General features: G+C 39.4%; 1 protein-coding gene across 3 annotated transcripts in view; it reads left to right on the forward strand.

Moving 5' to 3' along the window:
* The window catches only part of LOC133981555 (A-kinase anchor protein 13-like), a 69,129-nt gene that overhangs the window by 36,632 nt on the left and 9,680 nt on the right, over positions 1-22,817 (forward strand). For 2 of the 3 annotated variants that reach the window (XM_062420310.1, XM_062420312.1), the window contains exons 11-31: positions 1,091-1,133; positions 1,430-1,541; positions 4,667-4,829; positions 8,430-8,497; positions 8,609-8,666; positions 10,884-11,052; positions 11,246-11,352; positions 11,531-11,677; positions 11,770-11,879; positions 11,985-12,128; positions 12,658-12,783; positions 13,332-13,449; positions 14,793-14,913; positions 16,444-16,574; positions 16,665-16,741; positions 18,444-18,510; positions 19,464-19,578; positions 21,023-21,105; positions 21,226-21,417; positions 22,186-22,341; positions 22,441-22,511. In XM_062420310.1, the coding sequence (XP_062276294.1) occupies positions 1,091-1,133; positions 1,430-1,541; positions 4,667-4,829; positions 8,430-8,497; positions 8,609-8,666; positions 10,884-11,052; positions 11,246-11,352; positions 11,531-11,677; positions 11,770-11,879; positions 11,985-12,128; positions 12,658-12,783; positions 13,332-13,449; positions 14,793-14,913; positions 16,444-16,574; positions 16,665-16,741; positions 18,444-18,510; positions 19,464-19,578; positions 21,023-21,105; positions 21,226-21,417; positions 22,186-22,341; positions 22,441-22,511 (2,378 nt within the window). The remainder of the gene's footprint in view (positions 1-1,090; positions 1,134-1,429; positions 1,542-4,666; positions 4,830-8,429; positions 8,498-8,608; positions 8,667-10,883; positions 11,053-11,245; positions 11,353-11,530; positions 11,678-11,769; positions 11,880-11,984; positions 12,129-12,657; positions 12,784-13,331; positions 13,450-14,792; positions 14,914-16,443; positions 16,575-16,664; positions 16,742-18,443; positions 18,511-19,463; positions 19,579-21,022; positions 21,106-21,225; positions 21,418-22,185; positions 22,342-22,440; positions 22,512-22,817) is intronic. The other variant, XM_062420311.1, reaches the window with a different exon arrangement.

The following is a 22,817-nucleotide window of genomic DNA, read 5'->3' on the forward strand; positions in this document are numbered from 1 at the left end:
GTTAACCCCAGCACCAAGAATGGAAGCAGGGGGACACAGTGAAAATATATACTTTCCAACCATTTTGAAGGTTTTATTCAACTTAATTATTTTATGACAAGAACACACACAGTCATGAAGTCTCCTTTTAACAATGCTCCGTACTATTCTCCCAAAGCCCACAGTACCTCCCCAAGCCTGAAGCAACACTATGAATCAGACAGACAAAGATGGAGACTTTATGAACAGTCTTTATTCAGAGTGTGTGTTCTGTATATTTTGCTAATTTATGTTTCCTCCCATCCTAAATAGAAACTGTTACCTAATCATTTCTTTACTTTATAATAATGTGTACGTTTGTATGTCAAGGGAACAGGTGTCTAATAGGCTGTTTGTGGATCAGACCTGTAAGCTTGTGGTGTTATTGTTGTGAACGTTCATTTTTGCCTGTATGAGACAGCTGGAATCAAAGAGAGTACATGAAGTGACAGGAGTGAGAGACACTGGGGATGATGATATGAAACATGGTCTCGGTGACCTGGTGACCTGGTGACCCGGTGACCTGGTGACCTGGTGTCAGATGGCTCCCATTTTTACCCCCTCTTATCAAATGGCAAATTTGATTAGGTGATAACAGGTGATACAAATTGGAGCCATTTGAGCCATCTCCATGACAACTTAGCAACTTCTATCTGAGGTTGAAAGCTCCTGAAAAAACTAGCAAGAGGACCTTCAGAAGAGATTTTTAAGGATTTGTGTTGCACTACATAGAAGCCAATAGGTTTTTGTCATTGCTATATTGATAGATCTATAGATTTGTGGAAAAGATATTTCTGCACCTACATGTACATTAATATCTGGTAATACTGTAACCAGCCTCCCTCATCATTCCTCTCCCTGTTTCCTTCATTTTGTCTTCACCTCTGTTTTTATCTTGATATTCTTCCTCTGTGTTGCTTATGCCTACATAGGTGCTGATAGCTGATCCCTTGTCTCGTCATCATAAAGTTTAACCAGTTTTCCTTCAAGTATCATTTAAACATTACTGCCATGCTGTATAGCAGCTTTGTTGGTCTGATCACATGGTGTCTGTCCTGTCTGCTTCCTGTAGGGGCCAGCTCGTTCTCCAGTAACTCCGGATCACTGGAATACAGGTAAGAAAGTCAAGTGATGAAGCTAATATTGTTTTAGTGTGCTGCCAGACTTTAAATCGGTTTTGCAGGGTTTTTTATGGATTATGTTACGGAGTACTGTTTCTATTACTAACTTAAATCATGCTTTTTAACTTCACTCTTCCACTCAAGAAGAAGCACTTTCAATATTTGTGCTGTTCAATTGTAATGCTTTTTAAAAAGTTTTAACATTTTCATAATTTCCTTTCCACTCCTCATTGCAACAGAATGTGTAACGAAGCAGAAATGGCTTCATAATGTCTCTTTGTGTTGGTCAGTATTTCAGAGGAGGAGCCAGGCCCGTTGCGGAGTGACACTGAGGGAAGAGGAGGTGCCAAAATCAGTCGGACATTTAGCTACCTCCGCAGCAAGATGAGCAAGAAAGGAAAGGTAATAAAAACCTGCAACAAGTGAACGCAGCATACATGCACATGCCAAATTCACACTGAACTGTCCAATATGTTAAGGAAATGTTAGGCAGCCACTGACATGGCAGTTTGACATCAATCATTTTGGGTCATTCCTATTTCTCATGTCAGTGCTGTGTCTCATACAGTGAGACTTTTTGGGCATTTGAACCATATTTCTATGTTTTATACACCAGTACTGTTCTGCAGGATATCTACTGATTTGCTTTTTTTTATACTACAACTTATTATAACAGCTATATAGTCACGTCATTTGTCTCAGAGGGCTTTAGAATCTGCACAGGGCATCTTTACCCCTGACCCTTGATTTTGATAAAACAACAAACTCCAAAGTTACTTTAACCATTTGTCCCTGAAATTTGCTGTTAGTAAAAAATCATTATTATATAATCATGTAATCATATTATGGACATCTACATCTTATCTAATAAGTCTCTTTTCCCCAGTAGAATCAATCACCATAAAGTAGGGCTACATTCAAATGTCATTGGAGTTGATTAATAACTAGCCTTGGTTCCCAGAACTCATGAATCTGAATGTCACTACTGAGCTGCACCTGCATTTATAGGATATGGTTGTATTTACTCTATGAAACATGTCAAATAACTCTTATAATATGAGGTGAATAATGATGAGAATAATCAGAGATATACTCAATAACATGTGTATGTAGCAGGGGAAATCAATAGTGCCAGATAGAGGCTAGGTCTTTACTCCTTAATAATCACTCATTACTATAAGTGACTTGTGAAATTCTGTTGGAACTCTGTGATCAGTGAAGTTTATTATGGAAGGCAATAGTAAATGTGTTTTCATACCTAACCTGTCTCACTTCAGATGAACTTTGGTGTGAAAACTGTCAATCAAACACATTCTTGTTAGGCTCATGAAGCTAAATTGATATTTACATAATATTTATCTACATGTTCTTCCTCCTGCCAACTCTGCATGGCATAGCTTCATGGACACATTCAGAATGATTTTCCCCTCATTAATATAAATTCAGGTTAGTTTACCGGTTTGTTTCATGTTTGCATCACAAAAGATTCAACTTTTCAAACTACTAATAAAAGTTGAAAGTGTTTGACACACAAAGTCGTTTTCAGCAATATTACCCTGCAAACTAAAAATAGAAGTGAAGCTAATTCAAAAACTGAAGTGAAACTAAACATGTATTTATATAATAGAACAGAAGAGACTATAGACGAGGCCACATTAGAATGTGTTTAACCTCTAATCTCAAAGTGATAAAACATAAACCAAACAAAAGTTCAAATAAAACTTGAATAAAGAAAGTTGATGAAAAATGTTGTGTTCATTGTAACGCGCTAAAATCTATAATCTACTATTAATACATAATGATGCCTCATAAAGGTTATTCACAAGTTTGGTAAACATTTGGTAAAGAATCAAGTTAAAATCATGTTTAGGGTTAGTTAGTGTTAGTGGTTTAACATGATCACACCAAATCTGCCAAACACTGCAGACAAGACAAGGTGCAGTGAAAGAGGAACTTTCAGCGGGGTTGTGTGTGTGTGTGTGTGTGTGTGTGTGTGTGTGTGTGTGTGTGTGTGTGTGTGTGTGTGTGTGTGTGTGTGTGTGTGTGTGTGTGTGTGTGTGTGTGTGTGTGTGTGTGTACTCATGTTTGGTAGCTCACTTCCTGATTTTAAAGCAGACAGACGAGCTGCAGCCGCTTGTACACAATAATTGAGTCTAAAAGACAAGTAACAGGATGCTCAGACAGACAGACAGACAGACAGACAGACAGAAAGAGAAAGACATCCATCGACACAGTATTCACACGTATTAGACAGAGAGTGATAGTGTGAGACAGACAGACAGACAGACAGACAGACAGACAGACAGACAGACAGACAGACAGACAGACAGACAGACAGACAGACAGAAAGACAGACAGGAGAAAGAAGAAGAGACAGGAAGACAGTGAAGGAAACAAGCTGAAGTCAGTCATGCTGAGTAAGAGGTTCAATCGCTCTGTAAGGTGGAGACGAGAAACCGGATCAGATGAGGTAAGAGGATGACGGTGTACATGTGTGTCTGTGTGTCAGTACAAATGTGAAATATGAGTCAGTTGTGTAAGTTAAAGGTCTGTCTGGATTATTATACAGTATATTCTATATGTTTTTCTCAGCAGTGTTATGTGCCCCCCTGCTTTACTTCTATGAATACAACATAAGTTGATTAGAAGATAACACTGACAGAAAACTCACTTGATATTTTCAGTTTGACCGTTGATATGGTACCTAAGCAACCAAACAGTCGTGTTACTAATGGAACATGCACTTGTTTTATGATTGAAGTGAAAAGTATGTGAATACTCACATTGGTGTGAGCATGAATGATAAACTGTGGCTGTGAATGTAAAAAGTTCAAACTACTGTGTGTAACATTTCTGCTTATTTTTGAAGTTCTTTTTAAAACAATTAAGAAGGAATTGAAATGTTTCATGTCATCATGATATTCATGGTTTCCAAATGATCATAAACTATCTAAATCTAATGTGAATTGTGTTGGTGGTAGAACTGTCAGTGAGTAATAACTAACTGTTTGATGACAGACATAAACATATGGAACATTGTTTTTTTCCTGCCGTCACTGATGATGACTACAGATGAGTATGCAGTGTTGAACAGAGCAGAGATACTACAGGAGAAACCTTCTGACTCCAGATGACAGAGTAAAGGGTTTGTGTTCAGTCAGGATCCAGTACACACTGGTATGCAGGATGTGGTGCAGGACTCAGTCATTAGTATTAGCTAAATACTGCAACAGGGGAGTTTTTCTAAGTCATGAATCAGCAGTAATACGTTGTCACTTAGCTGTTAACATGTTAGGTTCCTGTGTCACTCCAGACATGTGGATTTGTTGCTCTGGTGTTTATTTCATTTGCATAACAGAGAAAAGAGATTGATTTGCACTGTTCAGGCAGTGATAGCTCATACTGTATATCTGGCAGGACTGCTGTATGACATTTAAACAAAAACATCTACAAACAGGTTCTCTACTGAATTTCTTGAAGGTTTTTTTTTATTATGTATCTCTCTTTTATTGCTTTATTGCTTCTAGGAGAAGGAGAAGGAGAGGAGAGGAGAGAAGGAACGAGAGAGTAAGGACAGAGAAAAGAAGAGTGCAAACGGTCATGTCTTCATCCCCGTCAGTCCCTCTCCCGCCGCTGTGTGTCAGCACTGTATCAAACCTTTACACATGAAGGAAGCCTTCCTCTGTAACAGTAAGACTCTTTTTCTCTCTTCTTTGTCTTTACACTGGGGGCCAAACAAGCTTTCTTATTCCTCTCTCTCTCATATTAACTCTCCCTCTTTCTCCTTCCGTCTTTCCTTCCTCTTTTCTCTTTTCATTCCTCCTCCTCTGCAGCCACCTCTTGAAGTCTTTTTCTAATAATATCAAAATGACATCTCTCTCTCATTTCCGTTTAGCTCTCTTTCTCACAGTTGTGATGTAACAGCCAACCCTATAATCAAACACTGAGATGGTGTTTCTGATTCAGCTTTGTGGTTTAAGTCTGTGTATTCACTTCTTGGTCTTAGTTAACTTCACATTCCCTTTTCACTCTTAATCAAAATGCACCTCAGGGTAGAGTTGAAAGCTTGATCATCATCATCTCATAGGAATGAATAACAATAATAAACTTTATACAGTATATGGAATGATTTTCAAGATACTCAATGATGCTCTGCAAGAAAAGTCAAATAAGAGAAGATAAATAATACCGTTGATAAAACCTGCAGATAAAAGACATCAAATCAAACATTAAAAGCACTTTTGATCGCTGCAGTCACAGATGTGTCATAGGAGAGAGTTCCATAGGGAGGGGTTGGCTTTAGAGAGGACCCTGTCAGTCCTAGTCTGGTGCTGGATGATGATGGGACAGGAAAACAGAGTCACATGGTGTGAGTTTGAGTGTCAGTGAGGTAGGCCTTACCAGGTGTTGTGGGAAAAGGACCTACGTACATTCATTTTGATAGTTATAATTATAATGGATCATAATTATAGTAGATTATTATTAGATCAAAGATCAACTCTAAGGGTCGGTTTATGGTCGACCAGAACTGGTTTGAACTATTAGTTGTTCTACCACATTGGAAATCAAACGTGTTCTAATAGAAAAGGATGAAGTAGAAGTTGGTGGTCATAGATAAGATAAGATAAGATAAGATAAGATAAGATAAGAAGTACTTTATTAATCCCTTGGAGGGGAAATTGAATGTCACTTTCTCACAAAGACAGCCAACATACAGCAAGGAACCACGCAGACTCAGGCAGTACAAGTTAAGTGCAGAGCACCACATCAACATCAATCATCAATCAAACAATCCACAGCAATGTTCATTAGAAAACCTCAGTGCACCAGGTATAAAGGACCTTCTAATTCTCTCCGTAGAGCACCTTGGCATCACTAGTCTGGCACTAAAGGAGCTCTTCAGTTCACTAAAACACCAAACAATGGTGCAGGATGCTACTGAGTTTCCTGCCTGCTCTCTTCTCCATGACCACCTCTAGTGAGTCAGGAGGCAAACCAATGATGGATCCTGCCTTTGTTATTAACTAGAGGGTAGCAGAGGGTATTAGAGAGAGCAGCCATGGCACAGCTGGCCAATCACTTGTTGTGTGAAGTGTTTGTGAATGTTGGTCAGTTTCAGTAAGTTACACAAATTGAATGACACGGGCCAGTTTAATCTGACATCAGAAAGGTGTGTGGAGGTGGGTCTCATGTCCACATGGTGAAGTGTCTGATTTAAACACTGATTCAAACTGGATTGTTACGTGTGTACTTGCATCTTCACAATCAGTAGACACAGGTGTTGTTAATGGTCCAAAGAGCCATTAAGATGTTCACAGCTGGTACCCAGCAGAGGGAGCCACAATCATATGATGGAGTTTATAGACATTCAAAATGTACAAAATTTTTTTTTTAAAAAGATACAAATAAACAAAAAACACAAATTACATTTGCTTAATAAAAAACAAGCAAATGAATTGTGCTCAGTCAGCCCATTGGTGATGAGATTGAATATGCCTCCCTCTGTCTCTATGGTTTAGTCTTAATAATCTGCTTACAGATCTCTGCTTTGTTTTACTAACATATAAATGACACAGACATTTTAACAGGTAAACAATGTATTTGGTGTAATATGTAATTCTGCCCCAACCTTAATGTCAACTTCAGACTTCAGACGGGTGAACTGATTACCCTTGATCATAGAAAAACAGTGTACACAATTATGACAAGGAACATTTCCATTCGGGAGTTGAGACAGAAAAGTGGGTCTCTCAGGAAAATGTGACTTCACGTCAATTGGAAGACATCTTATAAAACATCCAGGTGGAGTTTGAAATGCACTTCTAAATTGAGGATCACTTTCCAATACGTGCCAATATCTACTCACTACTTGTTTAAGTGACTCAGGTATAGGACTATACATGGACACCAGTGCAAGGCCCTGAGCAGAGGAAGCTCTGGAACCAGGTGGTACCCTGTTCTAATAATCATCCACATCCACAGATCTCCTGACTTTAAATCTATCACAAAGGTCTTTAACATGAGACTCAAAAGAATCATCAGAATTACAAATGTCTTCAATCCTCAGTAACTGACCTTTTTAATGCTGGTGAATGATAACTGTTAAACTGTCACTTTACTTTATACATACTTCTTTAGAATTACCACTCCACATGAAAAATAGATAATAACATTAAATGAATTTATATTAGGGATTTGATTGTAAATAAAATCTAACTCAGATTTACCCATAGATACATTAGCATAATTTTGAGTCACCAATGAGCCCATAGCTGAGCCACGATGTTGGAGATATCTTGAATCTTCAAATAATTCTTTGTCAAAACATAACAAAAACTCAGTAGAGGGATGTGATTCAGTTCTTTGATTCAAAAAATAGCTCCAGCTTCAAGTACAGGCTAAAGACATCCATAGTAGTACACAGCGGATCATTAGACTCCACATGTCTGTACTAAGTCTTTAAAGTAAGAGTCAACATACTGGGGGAGAGGCTCTGTGAGAGATCTATTTCTAGATACAGTCAGTTAACCTGGAGGATGGAATGAGTCTTTATGGGTTTTAGGAAGAGTGCAGATCACAGGTCTTGAATCATATATTTATATTCATCCTGTAATGGCCATTTCAAGGCAGTCTTCATTTCATCACCAAACCTAAAGGAACAAGTAACCATAATGTGCAAAACAGTGTAGCTCATAAATCTGTTAGGTCTTCAGAATCAAAGCAGTAATTGTTAAGTTCCTGATTCTGTGATAAAAACACTATGAGATGAGTAAAGAATGAGTAACAGGACGTTGCTGGTGTAGTGTTGGGGGAGGCAGGAAGCTGCTGTCACTGTCTCTGTGTATATGAAGACTTCAGTGTTCAGAGACACCCCCTGAATGTTTAGTACTTTGCTGACGTAATACATTTGCAGTAAGGTTTTAGATGTGTTGATATAGATCACTGTTTGTGCCATGAATGGAAGGATAGAGGGAGGGGCCTGCTGCTGGCTGGCTAACTTCTCTATCTGTGTTGAAGTCTGTTGCATCACTCTGTGTGTGTCTATGTGTGTGTTGTCATTGCCATAGTTACAAGAGCAGTGTTACTGTGGAGGAAAACGTTGCTCGATAAACAGTGTGTGCAGGAAGTGAAGGATGAGATCATTATGTGACACACACACTCCTGTGTGTATAATTGTAACTTATTCTCACAGACAGCTGACTGGACAGTGAATGTAACATTTCCTGGGTTTGAAACTGTTGAACACATGAAAATTGAAAAATGTTTCTAATGATCATCATGTGTTTGCAGACTGTGGTGTAAATGTCCATAAGAGCTGCAGAGAGAGTCTGGTTGTGTGTATGAAGAGCAAAACTAAGGTAGGTCTGACACACAGTGATCTGGACAGCAACATACACTGTTCATAAGCATAATGCAGAAAACTACAGAGTGATGCCGCCCACTCAATGATGTCCTGTGTTTGTTTCCAGCAGCAGTCATTGGTGCCAGAAGTTGCTCCTGGATTAGCTGTTAATCTGAGGAGTAAATGTAAGGACAAACTACAACATGAATAATCACTAGTGACACTGATGATGTTCCTTTCAACCAACAATGCCATTCTTGAAACCAGTGGTGTAAACAATGTTCTCATTAGTACAGATATGGATACATTGGTACTGTTAATACATTCTAGGTTAGATCCAGGTGGTGCCTGATTATTGGAATCAACAAATGAATGAAGAAAGAAGACATGAGCAGTTTCCACTTTAAAAACAATATATATGCAGCTTTCCCATGAAGATTAGAGATAATGAATGCATTTATTAGTCATTCAACTTTAAGCAAATCTGTTTCTCTGGAGAACACTCCCAGATATAACACCTGGGATGTACTAAACATTAACAGATTTATGAAGCTGTGTGTACATTAGGTGGAAGAAGGGAGTTTTCTTTTTTAAAGTTGCCAACAAGTGAGCATCTATCTAAGTTTTACACTAGCCACAAAGCTATAAAGCAAATTGTATGCTCACACGTCAGCCTGCAGCATCATATTATTACATTATTATTATTATTATTATTATTATTATTATTATTATGATTATTATTATTATTATTACCATATGTCATCTATTTCACCAAAAATTAAATCATTCAAATATAACACTAGTCTGTAATGCTGGTAACCAAATAGTCTAAAGAGCCATTAAGGATTTTTTTTAGTTTTTTTTTTATATCAACCCATGTAATGTAAGATGGTAAATGTGTTCATGCTCCAGAGTGATGAGGTGTTTGAGTCTGGTTAGAGTTGGCCTGTTTTCACTCAGAGTAATGAGGGGAAATGAAGTTAAACCAGGTCACAGGTGTTGAATATACACCATTATACTGTTCATATCGTTCACCTCATTATATTGTAATAATATGGGTGTATATTTATTACTGAATTGCTGGTTTGATCCAATAGATTATTGTGCATCTACATCACTAATGGCAAAGTCAGTTGCTTAGTCACTCAGCTGCTTCAGACCATATTGGTCCTGTTGGATCCAGTTAGCTTTGTGGCCTGTAGGAGGTCATCTCTCATCAGTTTGCCATGTTAATAACAAAGTTAGGCCTGACTTGTTTAGTTTTTTTTTAAAGAGCAAGAGAAGAAGAGAAGAGAGAGTGCCAATGAGCTGAGAGAATGAGAGAAATAAAAACTCTATTTTCTCAGTTTCTTTTCGGTTATGTTCTAAAGCCGAAAAAAGTCACCAACAAAGACTCAAACACTTCCATTCCAGACTTGAATCTTATGCTGGACATTCCCTGCTCTCTATATGTCACCACAAATACATCTACAAGCATTTCTCTTGCTGTTTTGCTTTGTTCAGCCCACCTGTAAAAGCCTCTGACTGAAAGAACAAGAGGACATCTGTTTTAATCACTCACTTTAATCACTCCCAACTCTCACTCTCTCGCTCTCTCTCTCTCTCTCTCTCTCTCTCTCTCTCTCTCTCTCTCTCTCTCTCTCTCTCTCTCTCTCTCTCTCTCTCTCTCTCTCTCTCTCTCTCTCTCTCTCTGTCTGTCTGTCTGTCTGTCTGTCTGTGTGTCTCTCTCTCACTCACTCTCTCACTCACTCTCTCTCTCTCTCTCTCTCTGTCTGTCTGTCTGTCTGTCTGTCTGTGTGTGTGTCTCTCTCTCTCTCTCTCTCTCTCTCTCTCTCTCTCTCTCTCTCTCTCTCTCTCTCTCTCTCTCTCTCTCTCTCTCTCTCTCTCTCTCTCTCTCTCTGTACTGTTTCAAACAAGGATGTCACTGTGCTGTGTTTTCTATTGATTTCACTGACCGAAATAAGACCCAAGCTGTAGTAAAGTGAAATGCTCCTTTAACCTCTCCCTTGGTTGGAGTAGCCCTCTGGACAGACAGCTACAAGGACTGATAATAAAATGGAGTTCAGTTTCATCATCATCATCATCTTTATCTGACAGTGAAACAGAAGACATATACTGAAGTTCTCAGTATGCTATATATGAAATATACTGTATTTTGTCATCTACTTAATGTGTTGTTTTACAGCACTGTTATACTGAATTCACATCCTTTGATATTTTTCACATTGTATTAAACAATATACAGTAGATTGATTAAAATCTAAGTTAATGGCAAGAATGAAGAGAAGAAATGGAAAGTTTGATAAAGTCATCTACATAAAATCTGAATTTAATAAATGAGGAATCTAAGTCTATTGCTGGCATCTTATGTCTAAAATGTACACATATGTGTTTGTCTCTAGCTACATCTTCAGCGTCTTCTATTTCATCAACATCTTCCTCCTCATCACGGGAGCGTTGTTCTGCGGTAACTACCCCTGACGACCAGCTTCCTGGTGTACGGAGACACCACAGCATCTTCTACTCACACAGCAACCTGGCCAAAAGCACCTCCACCAGCAACATAGCAGGGTGAGAAACCTCATATACACACAGAGTGACACTGTGCTGTCTTTACTACAAATAAACTCCATATAAGAAACAGCTGTTGTGACTGTACTATATATATTTTTGGAGAAGTAGCATGGTCAAATGAAAATATGGTGAATTTGATTCATCTGTGTGCGAGAAACCACGTGTGTTTATTTGCTTATATTGCTTATAGGTTAGAAGACGTCCCACTGAAAGGTTTGAAGTCTCTGTCACAGTCCACTGACTCTCTTCATCAGGGGAGCAAAGTCAATGCCTCGACTGAGTCACTCACTGATGAAGGTAGCTCAAGACACACACACACACACACACACACACACGCACTGTAAAAACAAAAACTTTATTAATTTACTCACTTCTAATTCGAGAAAGTGACAAAGATGATCAACAAGAACAGTGAGATCATTTATGAAGTCATGTCCCATATGTGACATGTGACACACATGTGTGGTGTTTAAAGGTACTGAGATGATGGACAGTCAGCTGATGGGAGAGTTTGAGTGTGACGTCAAAGATCTGGAGGCTGATTCTTGGAGCGGTACAGTGGATAAGAAGTTTTTGAAAACTCTGAAGAAAGATGAAATCAAGAGACAAGATGTCATCTATGGTGAGTACAGAGAGTGTAACTGATACAAACCATAGCACATCCAGAACAAACTTTGAGAGGTAGATTTACCCATCAGTCTTTTCTCTCCGCAGAGATGTACCAGACAGAGTTCCACCATGTGAGGACACTGAAGATAATGTCTGAAGTTTATTATAAAAACATTCAGAAAGACCTACAACTGGACACTCTCACTCTGGACAAGGTGAAAAGAGTGCTGATCACTTTAACAAACATGAATACTAACAATATGAATGAGAATGAAAACACACCCACTCACTACATCTGATTTATTTGTGTTTGTCTGTAGATTTTCCCAGTTTTGGATGATCTGTTGCACATACATACACAGTTCCTCACCCTGCTGCTTGAGCAGAAGAGAGCTTCATCAGCTGAGGGACAGAACAACAACAGCTTCCTCATCTGCAGCATTGGAGAGGTCCTGGTCAAACAGGTGAGGAAGAAGAACAGCTGCTGGGATGAAAACATCAACCACTTTTGATTGTTCATCGTTTTGGATGAATTTAGACATAAAGGTTTTTAATAAGTGGAGCTACCTTCAGTGCAGTCTAGCAGTTAAATAAAGACACCAGACTGTTATGATTTCAGTTGTATACTCTGCTTTGCAACATGGCTTTTTGAAAAGGACGATGCTGACTGAAAAGACAGGAGTTTAATCTATTGATACATGTATGATATTTTTAATCTTTGTAACTCTTTCCATTATACAAGCAGTCTGTGACAGCTCAACATAGTGCTAGCGTCCCACAAAGGAAGCAGTTAGTGGTTAAACATTACAGGAAACAAAGACAAGTGTGACGTGACTGGACACGACGGACACAGGATGAAATGACTTGAATAAGAAGAGAAATTGTGGTTAATGGTGGCAGTAAAGTAAAGGTCAGGGTATCCTCTGGGGACCATAAATCTCTACAGGACATTTAATGGCTAAATAAATGATTGAATGTTGTTCTTTCCTTCAGTTTTCAGGCTGCAGTGCTGATCGTATGAAGAAAGTTTATGGGAAGTTCTGCAGTCGCCACAATGAAGCTGTCAACCTCTACAAAGACCTGCATGCTAAAGATAAACGCTTCCAGGCTTTAATCAAGGTCAGCACTCATCTCACACATGCTGCCTCCATATCATTTATTTATTATTTATTTATTTCTCAACAGGGACAATGTACATCAATGAACATTTTCAGAGAAATAAAAACGTAGATACACCCAATTGCAGCCAAGGGCTGATTTCCATTGGTAGTCCCCCTGCCAGATGTTACCGGCACAATTCCTAAATTCCATTGGGGGCGGTGCTAATCCTTTCAGTATTTTGTACATTGAGCAGGCATACTTAAACTTTCTGAAGTTGTCAAATGTTTCAATGTAGCTATTTTTTTATCAAATATTTTAATCGTCATTTCTATTGTAAGTATACGACCAGCCTGTTGAGTCATTTTTGCTGATGTAGATATAACTGCTTCATCTGAGTAAGTGAGATAAGAAGACTTAACCCCCTCAACGACAACTGACTGTTTCCTGTTAGTTAGATATGATTTTATCCACATGATCCCCTGTTCTGAAAAGTTAAAAAATGAGAGCTCTGGTTCATCTTCATCATATTGTACTCTTACCTTTTAAACCTGTCTGTGTGTATGCAGAAGATGATGAGCAGCAGTATTGTTCGAAGGCTCAGTATTCCAGAGTGCATTTTATTGGTCACCCAGAGGATCACCAAATACCCTGTTCTCATCCAGAGGATACTCCAGCACACAAGAGGTAAGGATGAACACATCACTACAGAGTCACTGAAAGTTTCTATAGTTCACAGAAGTCTTGTAAACATTGGGCTCCATCCTGTGGGTGTGGTGCACGTGTCTTTGTTAGTTTCCCCCGGTGCAGTTGTCATTTTCTCTCCCTGCGCCCACGTTGTCTAAATAGCAAATGCACTTGCACCAGTCTGTGCACCTATGGGCGTGTTGATCTCAAAATGAGGCGTGGTCAGGCACATTGGTGGAGCGTTGCTATTTTGAGGCAGAGGAAAGCGATTGCACTACTGACCAAAAAAACCCAGGTCTGAAGTCACTGGAGCATATTTCACTGTTATTAAAGGTGCATCATCAAGAGTCCAATATGATCCTAGATAGGCGGGACACTGTGCAGCAGCACACAAACATGCAAAACATCACAAATAAAAGGACCACAATGTGAATTCGTATTATGATGTACATCAACATATTAAAAATACATGTCATATTAGTTTGTCATAATATTTATCAGATTTAATTAATTGTAAAAAATGGAGAATGCCACTTGGGACAGTCCTAACAACCTCTGTAGCCTCTGAGATGCTTCACAGAGCACAGTGCCATCACACACAACCACTCACTGTTTTTTAAATCAGCTGATGACACCAGGCTGCTGCAGTATAACCACACACACCTCTACACTCATCAGACTGGTTGGTTATATCTTCATATTCTTCCTTTTTATGAATTAAATGTGAGGTTAGCAGCTCATCAGCCAACTTTCTTTTCAGCCAAAGTAACTAATGATTTAGTATTGAAACACATTGCTGGGTAAATGCCCTGTTATAATAGCAAAGTGACAGCGCTCCTGGCTTTTAAAGGGAATGGGAGATGACACTCTGATTGGTTTACTGCGTGTTACGCCCAAAACACACCTATGATTAATGAGGGGACTTAAGTCCATCCCTTTAAGACCATGCACCCTGGCTATTTTTCCACTGTTAAAATAGCAAAAGTGGATTTGGACACGCCCCAAAGGCACTTGTGCCACGCGCTTCACGCCATGCGCTATAGATTGTTAAAATGGGGCCCATTGTGTTTCCAGCAGCAATGACAGCAGTTTATTTGAAACACATGCAGTGATAATGTGTAGGTAAGATCTTTATAGAAACTGTAGAAGTAAGTATATGATGGCATAGCCAGATACAGATTAATCAGATTACCTTTTTGCAAGCGTTGTACTAAATGGAAACATGTAACTACCAATTTAATTATTTAATGTATGATAATTGGAATAAAGCATAGCATCATACAGTAAATGGAATAATGAAACTAAATCAGTTCAATTTACTTCTACTTACTTTGCTCTAACAGATACAGATGAAGACCACAGCTATGTTTCTGAAGCACTGCGGGGTGTGAAGGAGCTGATCACTGCTGTGGACAGCAAAGTCAATGAGCAGGAGAAGAAGAAGAAACTGAGGGAGGTCTACAGGTACAGCACTCTTACTGAAAGTTTGTGAACCCACCAGACATGGTCATTAGTAAATAAAACAATAACCTTATTAAATAAACATACAAACCCCAATTAGTGAAGGTGACCTTCTAAATAATAGACACAAACAAACAAAAATGGTTCTCAGAAAAAAACTGAAAAAAGTATGTGAACCCTTTCAGTTAATAGCTCGTGGAACCTCCCTTTGCAGCCATTACTTACCCAACGTCTTCTGTAACCACTAACTAGTCTCTTACATCTGGTTTTGGGGATTTTTGCCCACTCCTCCTTGCAGAACTCAGCCAGTTAAGAGAGGCTGGAGGGACATCTGGCATGTACTGCCTGCTTCAGGTCTTGCCACAACATTTCTTTTGGATTTAGGTCCAGACTTTGACTCGGCCAGTCCAGACTACGAATCCGCTTTCTGTTAAGCCATTCCTTTGTAGTTTTGCTTGAATGCTTTGGGGTTGTCCTGTTGCATAATCCATTTTCGACCCAGCTTTGACTCCCTGACTGATGGCATTAAGTTCTGATCAAGTATTTGTTGATAGGCCTGAGAATTCATGGGTCCCTGGATGAAATGAAGCCGTTCAGGTCCAGAAGCAGATAAGTAAAGCCCACACCTTCACATTTCCACCCCCCCCCCATGCTTCACTGCTGAGAGGAGGTTCATTTCTTGATATGCAGTGTTGACTTTCCTCCAAACATGGCGGTTTTGATTGTGACCAAATAATTCTACTTTGGACTCATCTGTCCAGAGAATGGGCTTCCAGGAGGCCTCTGGTTTGTCCAAGTGCTCTCTAGCAAAGTTCAAACGGGCAATTTAGTTTTTTCTTGAGAGCAGAGGCTTCTTTCTAGCAAACCTCCCATGAATGCCATTTCTGTTCCACTGAGGTCTGATTGTAGACGCATGTACCTTTACCCCAGATGCTGCCAGAGAGGTCTGCAACTCTCTAGATGTGATGTGTGGGTTGGCCTGTACCTGATTTATTATTCTTCTGGTTCTTCTTGTTGATCATTTTGATGGGCATCCACTTCTAGGCTATGTTGCGGTGATGTTAAATGCCCTCCATTTGTAAATAATTAGTCTTACTGTTGACGGATGGGGCTGGAATCTTTTAGAGAGGGTCTTGTAGCTTTCCCCACACTGATGGCCTGTCACTACTCTCTTCCTTACATCCTCAGATAGCTCTTTTCCTCTCGCCATTGTTGATCTGTGTCAGTATGCCTTGGCACTACAGGGGTTTGGTTCCTCTTCATTTTGCTTTCTGTGTTGTGGTTGATTCAACCATTAAAGGCAAAAATCGTAGTCACTTTCATAACGTTTCTCCATTCATTCATGACACAGAAAATGCATACATAAAAAGGAAACAACAATGTAAATGAATTACATTGTTTTAAAATCTTCCATATATCTACACTGTCAGATGGAAACTTACTCACAGCCCAATATGTATTGTTTACCAATGTTCTTAATGTATTTGTAATTCTGATTGGACGAGAACTAAGTGACTATACTGTGATCTGCAGTCGCACTGACAGTAAGTCCATCATGAGGATGAAGAGCGGTCAGATGTTTGCTAAAGAGGACCTGATCAGAGGGAGGAAGCTGCTGCATGACGGAGCACTGCAACTGAAAAACTCAGCCGGACGTCTCAAAGGTTTCCACTGTTCATATTCACGTAACATGAACCTGTAAACACACAGTAGAAATAAAAGTTGTATTAATGCTTTCCTTTTTGGTGTTGCAGATGTCCACGCCATGCTCCTTTCTGATGTCTTGGTCTTTCTTCAAGAAAAAGACCAGAAATATGTCTTTGCCTCATTGGTAAGTTTTCCATTGCAAAAGCTGAAACTTCTGTCCATATATATACATACATACATACATACATACATACATACATACATACATACATACATACATACATACATACATACATACATACATACATACATACATACATACATACATACATACATACATACATACATACATACATACATACACGTTTATATACAGTACTGTTCAAAAGTTTTAGGCAGGCGTGAAAAAATGCTGTAAACTAAGAATTCTTTCAAAAATGGAAAAGTGAATAGTTTATTTTCATCAATTAACAAAATGCAGTGAATGAACAGAAGAGAAATCTAAATCCTTTGCCTTCAAAACAGCATCAATTATTCTAGGTACACATGCACACAGTTTTTGAAGGAACTCTAATGGTAGGTGGATGTAGGCTTCCTCAAATCCTTCTGTCTCTTCATGTAATCCCAGACAGACTCGATGATGTTGAGATCAGGGCTCTGTGGGGGCCATACCATCACTTCCAGGACATCTTGTTCTTTTTTACACTGAAGATAGTTCTTAATGACATTGGCTGTATGTCTGGGGTAATAACTTTAGGGCCAATCATAGGCCTCCCTGATGGATAAGTATCTGCCTGTATTTCTCAGCATTGAGGACACCATTAATCCTGACCAAATCTACAACTCCATTTGCAGAAATGCAGCCCCAAACTTACAAGGAACCTTCACCATGCTTCACTGTTGCCTGCAGTAACTCATTATTGTACCGCTCTCCAGCACTTCGGCAAATAAACTGCCTTCTTCTACAGCCAAATATTTAAAATTTTGACTCATCAGTCCAGAGCACCTGCTCCCATTTTTCTGCACCCCAGTTCCTATGTTTTCGTGCATAGTTGAGTCGCTTGGCCTTGTTTCCATGTTATAGGTAGGGCCTTTTGGCTGCAAATCTTACATGAAGACCACTTCTGGCCAGACTTCTCCGGACAGTAGATGGGTGTACCCGGGTCTAACTGATTTCTGACAGTTCTGAGCTGATGGCACTGCTGGACATCTTCTGATTTCGAAGGGAAATAAGCTTGATGTGTTTCTTTGGCGGACCACTGCGTCTACAATCCTCAACATTGCCCGTTTCTTTGTGCTTCTTCAAAAGAGCTTGAACAGCACATCTTGAACCCCCAGTCTGCTTTGAAATCTTTGTCTGGGAGAGACCTTGCTGATGCGATATAACTACCTTGTGTCTTGTTGCTGTGCTCAGTCTTGCCATGGTGTATGACCTGTGACATGAAACTGTCTCCCACAACCTCACCTTGGTAGCTGTTCCTCACCCAGTTTTAAGCCTCCTACACAGCTGTTTCTGTTTCAGTTAATGACTGTTTTTCAACCTACATGTGAAATTGATAATCATTAGCACCTGTTTGGTATAACTGGTTGATCGTACACCTGACTATAATCCTACAAAATTCCTGACTTTGTGCAGGTGTACCTATAAGAATGTATGCTGGTTTGAAGGCAAATGGAAGTAACACCAAATATTGATTTTAGATTTTTCTTTTGTTCGCATTTGCTTTGCATTTTGTAAGTTGTTAAAAAATAAACAATTATTATGTATATTTTTGAAAGCATTCTTAGTTAACAACATTTTACAACATAGTACTGTGTGTGTACTATATATTTTCTCAATTATTCCGTTTTATTTGGAGTTGATAACATTGTGTGTTTATCCTCAGGATCAACGTTCTACAGTCATCTCTCTTCAGAATCTGATAGTCAGAGAAGTTGCTAATGAGGAACGAGGTGAGTCTTTTCTTTTCTCTCCTTTATTGCATTGTCTTGTGATTTTTCTTTCTGTCCACAGCATTACTCAACCTAACGTGATAGATGGATTGTTATACATAACCATCTGAAAGAACGGTTCTTGGAAACTGTGGAAAAGGGCAAGCAGTTACAAAAGTTAGAGCCCAACTGATCTGGGATTTTTGAAACTGATACTGATTTTAGAGTGGAAGAATTCATTGATAACTGATATGGTGGCCGATATAATGAATTTTTGAACTGGAATGAAAATACAGACATCCCAACTCCTATTCTCCTGCATATTGATAGCGGCTCCCTGACGCCCGCAAATGAGACGTAGCCTAATCTCCTGGAATCTGGAGTGAGTGAGCAAGAGCGCGCACTAGAGAGTGACTGTGCGCGTGTGTGTGTGTGTGTGTTTGTGTGACTATAAATGCAGCGCGTGTTAGAGCAAATATAGCTCTGTGTTACTGCTTATTAGCGCAATCGCGCTAGTGACAAGCTGACAAGCTATGAAAGTAGCTAACAGGTCCATGGTTAGATGGCTAGCTAATGTGGCTAACGGCTAATGTCGCTGACGAATATGACTAACTGTTGTCAGTGGAAGATGGGGATGTTGTTTATTTATTTACTTTCCAGCATTGTGTCTCATCAGCTAGGTCACAATATAGCGTGAAATCAACAGTGAACAGATTCAGCCTATCTCCATCTGCCACTGTCTTACCTTCCAACAGCTGCATTCACTAGATCACAAGATCCTACGAGAATCTTGAATCTTGCAAATCCAGTTGCCTCCCACAGTAACGCAGTTATTACAGTTTACTAAATAGTTCAGGCTTGATTTCACCTGAGTTTTAGATAATTTGATAAATAATACAATATGGATTATTAAATTGCATAAATCATCTGAAATACTCTTCCAGGCTCTGATAATTGTGATTTGTCCCCCGCAGGTCTGTTTCTTATCACAGCTGGTATAGAGAGACCAGAGATGGTGGAGGTATTGGCTAACAGCAAAGAGGAGCGCATCACATGGAGGGCCATTATACAGGACGCCATGCATTGCATGTAAGGACACACTCATTCTTACTGTTCCACACTGCATCATAGTTCTCATAGTACAATGACCAGATGTTCATTTTGTAATAGCTACATTTAAGCAAGTAGCTACAGACACTGTTGTCTTAGGATGAATAGCTACTAGGTGTAATAAGACTCAATCAGGCATCGGTCCCTATATATTCTCAGTGGGACAGGTGAATTAGGGGTATCAGCATTTGATTTTACCTTTTGGCTTGGATGTTTCAAATTGAATCTTTTCCGTTTTCCTTTTCACATTTACTATTTGACCTTTCAAGCTGTATGTAAATGAGGAGGCTTGGAGCAAAGGCTGGAAGGAGGGTTTGAATCATCTGGGGAGGGTGCAGAGACTCCAGCAGGGGAAGCTAACTGCTCATCATTCTGATGAATGATTTAAAGGCACAGACGGTGAAATCTGTCACTTTTACATGTCAGTTACTGACTAGTAAACATATAAATCAAAGTGAGGAATATTTTCTGATGCTGTTTATTTAGCTCAGTTAACATGAGTAAAAGAAACAGATTCTAATCTAATTAGCTGAGTAAACACAAAAAGCATATTTGTTATGTATGACCATTTTAATTACAATTCAATTCAGTGTGCTCTTAATAAACAATACAATAATAAAACACATTAGACAGTATTAACAGTCTGCACAGTATGTTAACCCAGTGTACTAGTGTCCAGGTTGTGTAGCAGTGCAAAAAGATTCAAACTTGCACACTTGACGTACTGTAGGTATATGGATGAAATTCAGTCCACAAATGTAAAATCTCCAGACTTGAAAAAAAAAAAAAAAAGCTCAGCCATTTTCAATCTACTGTGCATTTTCTTTGGCAAAGTGAAGCTACTGACAGAGAATTTACCCAAAGCAGCTTTACATTTGGTAGGTGACATCTGAAGACCTTTGTGATGGTAAATTACAAAGCATTTGAGTTTTCATGGAACAGCCTTGGCTTGGGGCATTAACATAAGTTTTTATAACTGCCCTAAATTTGTCATGCTTGAAAAGAGTCCAGGCCTATTTACATGTCAATATTGAGTCATAGTCATAGTGCCACCTACTGGCCACTGGAAGTTAACCATATGTAACAAAAAATATTTACATGGCGTATTCTACATATGATAAATGGCCACTGGTATAATAAGTGGAAGTGAGAGTTTTCTCCTACAATGACTATTATTAATAAAAATGTATATTGTACAAAATGTGGCGAAAAATCGGATTAGTAGCCGAATGGACAGAAAGATTCTCCGTCCTGTGAGATTGTCCAAATATATCCTCCCATGTGGACTCTTTTTCAGTTTTGTATTGTCTCACTTCACTGCCTGTGTTTTCCTTAAATTAGTTTGAATGGAAAATAGCACTTTTCATGTGTACTGTACATGGGCATGCAGCCATGAGTGCATTGACTCTGGTGTGTTTGACAGGGAGAAAGATGAGGACGAGGGCGTTCCCAGTGAGACAGAGGAGGACAGGAGGCAGCAGGAGAACAGAGCAAAGGAGATCCGAGGTGACAATCAAACTCCTCTATTCTATTCTATTCTATTCCATTCTAATCTATTCTATTCTACTCTATTCTAATCTATTCCCACATCTCCGTTACTTTATGCATTCATTTGTTTTATTGCAGAGGTTTTACGAAGAAAAGATGAACAGATTATCTCCTTATTGGAGGAGAAGGTCCACATCTTCAGAGACCTGGGTGACTGTAACTCCGTCCCTGATGATACAAATTCACAAGTCAGGGAGCGCATGTTATTCAGAGCCACACCTGATGATGTCACAAAGGGGGAGCCAATCATAAAGGACGCCCTGAGAGAAGGTCAGCAGTCTAACTCTCTATTTCAGGGTTCTGAGGTGCTGTTTAACTATAAAGGAATGACTCTGTATCTCTCTCTGTCTGTACGTTGCATATTTTCACAACTGCTCATCGGCACTTGGCGGGTGTATAGCTGGGGATCTGAGGAAGTTGCAGTTTGGACACACAACATAAACTTTGAATAAAGAAGTGATTAGGAAGTCACTCTGGTCTGCAGCAGCAGGGCAGGGTTAATGTCTGCATGTCATGAGCACAGCTGGATATCACAGCTGTACAGCGATTCAGAGAAAAGTATTTTTCACATGGCGTGTTCTAAAGAAAGTAGACAGTGAAAACTGGCTTTTAGTCAAGAATGGACAGACTGGGCTAAATTCCCACAGGCAGGTCAAAACCAGTACGTCTCATATAAGCACAAATCTATTGAGCAAACATACACACTGAAATGATCCGAACTGAAGCCACGGAAAAGAAACAATCTAAGAGCCCAATATGATCAATCCAATTAATTTTAGGATGCACAGTTTTTCAAAAGCTCTCCCTTATGTATTTTATTTTGAAATGCAGCCCTGATTATATTTGTAATGAGTAGAATGTTAGTGTCTATGATGTTGTTGGTGTACAGAATGTACTCATCACACCTCACATCACCAGTATTCATTCTCCTATGCATTGAAGTTCCAATGTGAACAGGCTCATTCTGAATGGACACTGCACTGGTTAAAGATGAAATGTTATTAATGTGTATTTTGTTTTTATTTGCTCCCTCTGCAGTGGAGACCCTGCATGCTTTTTTGAACAGTGGTGTCGGTGGAGCAGGCTGCAGTATTCCAGTCGGCCTGACAGGGGGCAGCGTGGGTGCAGTTAGTCTGCCCAGGAGAGCAGAGACATTTGGAGGCTTTGACAGTCATCAGATGAACAGCAGCAAGAGTAAGACACATACATTCATTGATGTGTAAACTCAATCACTTTGTCACTCGCCTCACTACCCTCAATCCTACCACTTCTCTTTTCCTCTCTTTTCTTCAGATGGAGAGAAGGAAGAGGGCGATGAATCACTAGACCTCCGCAGGACTGAGTCAGACAGCGTGTTAAAGAAGGTGTGTGTCTGTATATGTGGTGGTTATACATATATTATTGAAGACAGCATTTTGTACTCACATCTCTTTTGAAAAATAATCTCAGTATCACTGAGTGTACTGATAGACTAAGCAGTGAAAAAACTGTGGTGCTGTTTCAGACCCAGTGGAGTGAGCACGATAAGCTAACACTCCTCAGACATACCTCTCTGTTGGTCTTACAATATAAATATAAAAACATTACACAAGACTTATAGCCACAGCCGTATCATGGCACCATGGATGGCAATGTCCACCTCTATTGGATGGATTACTATGAGATTTTAC

The sequence above is a fragment of the Scomber scombrus genome, chromosome 6 (assembly GCF_963691925.1).
Source record: "Scomber scombrus chromosome 6, fScoSco1.1, whole genome shotgun sequence".
In the NCBI taxonomy this organism is placed as follows: Eukaryota; Metazoa; Chordata; class Actinopteri; order Scombriformes; family Scombridae; genus Scomber; species Scomber scombrus.